Below are 6,196 nucleotides of genomic sequence, written 5' to 3'. Positions count from 1 at the left end.
ACATGCAGTTATCGAAACAGGGCAGCTAACCTCATCCATTTGTAAATGTAATTCCAAGTGACACCTGTAGAAACAAAGGGATGGACTACAACAAATGGACCAGAGACTGGGTGAGGCCTGTGTGCAATATGGCACCACGGTTGACCCGACCTCAGGGCTCCCTCCACTGCCAGGACCCCCTGGCTGCCTGCAAGGGCCCCTCCTGCCCTGGTTGGGGTGGGCGCAGCATGGGGGACACAGGCGCTTTCTCGGAAATACACATTTCAGTGGATGAACGTGATCTTCATTACAGTAAAGATTACCAGATGATTAACCGACCTGGGTCAGGCACCTAAACACAAAGAGGCTTAGCTAAACTGATCCCTTGACCCCTTTCCCAGGACCACTATAATCTGGTTCCATCTTTTCCCAAAAGTCCCAGTGAAATGAGGACATTTAAATAAACCAATCAGAGATCGGGTATTAGCATGTCAAATTACCACCCATAAATATGGGGACAGGGGCAACCAGACTGGACCTTTCCTGAAGCTCAGGAGAAAAATCCAACCCAGCAGGAGTCCCCCGGAAGCAGAGAGGCCTGGGCAGCAGACCTGCCCTTCCTGAGCCCAAGGCTGCATAAGCATTGCCTTCACTAGTACCAATAAGTCCTTGCTACTGTGTATCCTAACAAAGCTAGAGTTGTGATTGCAGTGGTCTCATTGATCAATCAATCTCCTAGCCGCAAGTCCAACCGAAAGATAACAGTCGCCCTCACCTCAATCCCTAGGAAGTTACTGGAGCAGACGCTAAGGAAAGCCATTTGCAAGCATGCGGAGGAAGATAGGCTGCTCCCGAGCAGCACTGTGGTTCCAGCAACTGCTGGGGTGGATGAAGGGCTGGTTGTGGGTGTCTGCAACAGGGTCCGGCCCTGTTACTAGGGGTGTGGAGGAGCTCGAATGGCCCCACACCCTGGCAGCTTTCCCTGCATGCACCCCAGGCCTGGAAGGACTCACCAGAGGCTCAGGGTCCAAGTCTGGGAACACAGCAAGCCTCCCAAGCAAGGGAGCTAGCGCAGGGGTTGGGAACAAAGAAGAGCCAGCTCAGGGCACACAGAGGGAGGATAAAAGGAGGCTTAAAGCCGTCTCTGCAGGGCTGCAGCCTCAGAGACAGAGAAGAGGGCTGCCCTGTGCCTGGGCTAGTCTAGGTCCAGCAGCGGTGGGGATGGCCTGCAGAGACTTTTCTTTGGGTTGTTTCTTAGTCTGTTTTGTTTGCATGGAGCTCTCTTCAAAACCTCTGGAAGAGAAGAGTGAGCGGGGAATGAACCCTGGGGAAAGCCGAAAAAAACAGAGCCTTGGACCCGCCAAAAGCAAAGTGGCAGTTTATTTGTTGAACTTTCTGTGTTTATTTTGCATTTCTCACAAACCCGGATTGGTGCCAGAGACTGAGGGGCTGCAGCAGGGACGGGGACCTGAACAGCGGGTTCTTGGCTACAACCAGCAGCAGAAGAGCAAGTAGTGGGATCAGGGGGCGGATCAAATGTGATCATTTCTGCTCTGCCTGAAATCTCCGTGACAGTGCACGGTGTCCTGTGTCTGCACTGCAGCAACACGAACTCCTCGTAAACCATCTGGAGAAGTGTGGGCTACACAAAGCTACTACGGGGTGGGCAGACAACTGGCTCCATCACCGCTGGCAAAGGGTTCAGTCATTCTCACCAGGTCATGTCAGGATGGCAGGAGGCCCATTTGAAACTGGAACAGGATTTCAAGGGAGGTGGTGCCGTCCTCTACCTTGGGGGTCTTCAAGAAGAGACTGGACAAGCACCTGGCTAGGGTCACATGACCCCAGCACTTTTTCCTGCCATGGGCGAGGGGTTGGACTCGATGATCCATTGAGGTGTCTTCTGACCCTAACATCTATGAATCTATGAGGCCTTGAGCGGAGCCCCACAGGGGTCTGCCCTGAGCCCGGGGCTGCTCAACATGTCCATTCATGGTGTGGATGCTGGCACAGAAAACTTCTGGAGCAACTTATGGATAACACAACATTAGGAAGGGCTGTGAGCACACTGAAGGATGTGAGCACAGCACAGACAGATTGTAACAGGCTGGAAATGCAGGCTGGAGCCGACAGGATGCAGGTCAGTGCGGACAAGTTCACGGTGCTGCCCTCAGGAGGAAGGATCATGGACACGGGCACAGAGTGGGTGAGACGCGGCTGGGGCAGCACTACAGAGAAGGACCTGGGCATCTCGGGAGGTCCCAGATTCAAGAGGAGTCTACAGTGCGTTGTAGCTGCGTGAAGAAGCCCGCGTAGATCTGGGCTATGGGACAGGCAGGATGAAGGTGCTGGAGGTGGAGGTGTCTGGGCAAGGGCAGCCAGGCTGGGGCAGGGCTGGAAAGCAGGCAGTGCTGCATGCAGGGAGCACGGCGGGAAGTGTGCCAGGTGCAGCCGTGCTGGAGTGGTGCGAGCTGGAAGGAAAGGGGCAGGGTGAGCTGGGGCTGCTGAGAGCCAGAGCGCAGCCCCTCTCCCCCGGCCACACTCCTGCATGGGAGTGCAGGGTTCCTGCTGCCAGGGGAGGAGAAGGGCACAGGAGTGCCTGGGTGCCAGGGTGCAATGAGTATACCGTTTTAACACGTGCTTTCATACTTACAGAGCCTCCCCTCTTCATGCCTGAGGGATCATCTCTGTGGCTCCCTGGGGGCAGTCGGATGGCTTCTCACACACCCACTGCTGCTGCTTACTATACCTACCTCCTGGCTCTATTCTTCCCCTTTTAATTGTTCCATAAGTATCATAATCATAAGATTTTGGACCTCTGAAAAAAAAAAGTCATGTCAGGGCCTTCACACCACCCGAGCCTCCACAAGCCCCATGTGTATGGCTGCAGCCAGGCCCCAGGCCCCATTCTGGCCAATCTGACCCCTGCATTGCCTTGCCTGGGTCTCAGCCCCTTCCAACAGCCCATGCAGCTGGTGAGTGTCCCCTTGCTGCTGGCCAGGCTGCAGCGCAGCTGCCAGAGCCAAGCCCAGTCCATACAGGCAGCTCCTGGCACAGGCACAGCCTGGGATCAAGGCTCCTGGCAGCCTCCCCTGCCCACACTGCACGGGTCCTGTCCTCCCACCCAGCGCAGCCTCCACCAGGACCCCCTGAGCCCGCACAACATGTGTAACAGGAGCTGAATGGGGCTCCCAGGATGGGGAACTGGAGTGCAGCTCACTGTGGGTACGGAGTCCCATCGATCCAAGTCCAGACCCTGTTATACCACAACCCGATCCAGTACGAGCTGTCCATGTTGGTGAAGAAGCTCTGCAGAGGGAGTGACTGCTGGGAAACAGCCCCAGGCCTGGCCAGAGCCAGGTGACAGGGGGCAGCTGGGGCCATGGGACCTCTAAGTGTATGGGCAGGAGGAGAGGAACAGGGAGGGCAGGGCCCTTGGCTCATCTACCCCCCCAGCTCTTGCAACTGCCCCATCGAGTGTGTCTGCACACGTCGAGGGCACCCACATTGGCTCCAGGTGCTTAGGGGGCACAAGGTGCTCATCCCAGCAGCCAGCACAGCACTGACCCATCCGCATGCTTTGGCTGTGCTCAGCCCCAGGGAAATGTCCCCAGGAAGGCTGTCCTGCCCTGCTCTGCCCTGCTCCCAGCATTTCACTGCCAGGCAGGTTTTCCAACCACCACCTTCCCCAGGCACTGCCTTCCTGCTTCAGCCCCAGACCCACAGCCCCTTACCGGCATGGTCATGAGGTCCCAGTCCCTGAGGACCAGGAGCCGGGAGAAATTTGCTGCACAAGCCGCTAAGCTCTCCAACCAGGTCTTCTTTTCCTTGGAGAGGAACAGGCACTTCCCACGGTGCAGCACCCAGGTCTCCGGGCAGCAGTCTGGGCACAGGCAACAGCTCACACCTGCCCCACTGTGAGGGCAGTGCCAGGGCCACGGGCTGCTGTTGGGGGTGCTCTGGAGCCCCAGGGAAATGGCCTTTCCAAGAGCTGTTGGGTCTGCCCAAGCCCAGCCCTGGGATAGGCTCAGTGGGAGACAGATAGTGCCCAGGCCATGGGGCAGCAGGAAGACGGGGACAGAAGGTCTGGGGGAGCCAGACCAGGATGCCAGGGTTTCCGCCTGCAGTGATGCCCACTCCCCACTCCCCATGGGACTTGGGCCCAGCACTGCCTAGGGGAGAAGGGCTGTCCTGCCTGAACCGCAAGCTCTGGGGGTGTCCCACTCCCTGCCCAGCCCCACCACTACCTGCTCGACTGCAAGCCAAGTCTCCTGCAGTTTTGTTCAGCTGCTCCTGCAGGTCCTGGACTTGCCCTTGCATCCAAGCCAGCTTCTTTTGGACCTTCCCAACTGCTGCCCTGGCCTTCTGCAGCTCCGTGCCCCTGCCTTGCAGCTTTTTCTGGCTGCAGTCCCCCTCCGCTCTGGTCTCTGCCAGCTGGTCTTGGGACTGCACCAGTGCCGTGCTCACCTGCCAGTCTGTGGGCACAGATCCATCAGTGCCAGGGGCAGGGCCTGGCACCCAAAGCTGGGCACTGTGGCAGGGGCCACAACCCCTGTGCTCAGACCTCCACCCACAGCCCCAGGGACACAGGGCTGGTGCAGCCAGTGGGAGCCTCCCAGGGCACAGGCAGAGACTGGAAGGAGCTGGGCAGGCCCCTGCAGGCAGCCAGACTCCAGGGCCAGCCGGGCACCAGCCAGGGCCATCTGCCCTGCCCCCTCCCACAGTGCAGGTCCCTGCTGGGATCATCTCCAAAGCCATTACTGCTCCTTCTTGGCTGGGGGCCCATGCCTCCCCCCAGCTGCCCTGCCCCTATAGGGGTTCATGCCCCTGATGCCAGGCCCAGGCAGCCCTGTGTCCCCCATGCTGCGTCCACCTGTATCCACACGTTCCCGCTTGCCCAGTCCTCCCTGCCAGCGCGGCAGGACTGTACTCACAGCAGACCCCCAGCGCGATGGTGGTGGCCAGCAGGGCCAGGCAGGCTGCCAGCAGGACCAGGAGCAGGGGCCACATGCTCCACCGGGGCTCTGCAAAGAATGAGGTGCTGAGAGATACCCTGGCACCCGCAGACCATGCTGCCCCCCATGAATGTGGCCTCGACCAGAGATGAAGGCGGCCTAGCATGAATGAATTAGGGCCACAGCTCTGCCATTTTCTCCAGCAGTCATGGCCCTGCCTTCCCCAGCACAAAGAGGCCTGGTGGGGGCTGGCCAGCCAGGTGAGGGGTCTGTGCTGGGTCGGCCCAGATCTAGGACACCTCCCCATCCTAGTATCGCTCACAGGCAGCTCTGCAAGGGTGGAAAAGGTCTGGAGAGTCACAAGATACTCAGCCCACCACACCCACCCAAGCCCTTCCTGCTGATCCTATAGCCTCAACTGAGCCTGAGCGTGGGGGCAAGACCCTGTAGCCAGGATCCTGCAGTGCTGGCAGGAGCATTGGCACAGCCCCATTCCCAGCCCTGGCCCGGGCTGCAGGGAAGGTGGTAGCATCGCACAGAGGAGGCTGCTGCCTATGAACCAGTGCATGACCGTATCTGAATGGGAGAGTGTGCATGGTGCCATCAGCCCTGCCTGTGCTTACACCCACTGTCCAGCTCCTCTTTGCAGCTGGCACCCAGCACCTCTGAGGGCTGCAAAGCAAACCCTGATGCCTGCAGCAACTGGGCAGGGGGTACACTCCTTCCCAGCACGTGTGGCAGCAGCGAAGCCGTGGAGCTTGGGGCAGCCACACTTCCCACTCTGCCCTGCAGCCTGGGCACAGCAAGCTGAGCCACCTCTCAGCCCTAGGGCAGGACAGCCCCTCCATCCCCTGCCCCCTCCATCTGATCTCAGCCCCTGCAGTCCTGTTTAACCCGCGAGCCAGCTGTGGACCCCTGGGAGCTCTCTGCATCCCTGCTGGGGTGCTCTTGGCAGGGAAGGGGATGCCCTTGCCCTCAGCTCTGTGCTCCTGGACCCCATCCCCAGCTCGTCCCTCAGTCCCTGGGCCCAGCTGGAGGGTCGCATAGGTGCTGTCAGCTGTGCCTGGGATTGGTGGGGTACAGACACATGGGCTGGTCAGGGTTTGGGGCCTGGACATGACCAGGTTTGGTAAAGCTGCGGGCTCCTACCTGTCTCTTGTATCTGGGGCCTCACAGTTTGTCCCAGGGGAGCCTTGGAGAACTGCAGTTCGGCATAGTTCACGCTCTCCCCCATCGTGGCAATGTTGCACAGGGCAGATCGC

At 59.3% G+C, this 6,196-nt stretch overlaps 1 protein-coding gene across 1 annotated transcript; it reads right to left on the bottom strand.

The window, feature by feature from the left end:
* Nucleotides 1-1,359: 1,359 nt before the first annotated feature.
* On the bottom strand, nt 1,360-4,448 carry LOC132249170 (killer cell lectin-like receptor subfamily B member 1A). The gene is made up of 5 exons (XM_059723507.1): nt 4,227-4,448; nt 3,714-3,862; nt 3,200-3,288; nt 2,633-2,797; nt 1,360-2,450 (listed from the first exon to the last, which is right to left on the bottom strand). Exons 1-4 carry the CDS (start codon nt 4,297-4,299, stop codon nt 2,647-2,649), a joined length of 462 nt encoding a protein of 153 aa, XP_059579490.1. The 5' UTR covers nt 4,300-4,448; the 3' UTR covers nt 1,360-2,450; nt 2,633-2,646.
* Between the last annotated feature and the right edge of the window lie 1,748 nt (nt 4,449-6,196).

Source organism: Alligator mississippiensis, chromosome 3 (genome assembly GCF_030867095.1).
Source record: "Alligator mississippiensis isolate rAllMis1 chromosome 3, rAllMis1, whole genome shotgun sequence".
Classification (NCBI taxonomy): Eukaryota; Metazoa; Chordata; order Crocodylia; family Alligatoridae; genus Alligator; species Alligator mississippiensis.
This window is presented reverse-complemented; position numbering and strand designations above follow the sequence as displayed.

What these genes read in the sequence shown, in the direction of transcription:
- LOC132249170 (XM_059723507.1), bottom strand. Translation starts at nt 4,299, where the DNA reads ATGCAAGGGCAAGTCCAGGACCTGCAGGAGCAGCTGAACAAAACTGCA. An exon ending in GGGACCTCATGACCATGCCG is followed by an intron (nt 3,289 to 3,713) that starts GTAAGGGGCTGT and finishes CTCCCTCTGCAG; the next exon opens with AGCTTCTTCACCAACATGGA. An exon ending in GATGGGACTCCGTACCCACA is followed by an intron (nt 2,798 to 3,199) that starts GTGAGCTGCACT and finishes TTTTTTTTTCAG; the next exon opens with AGGTCCAAAATCTTATGATT.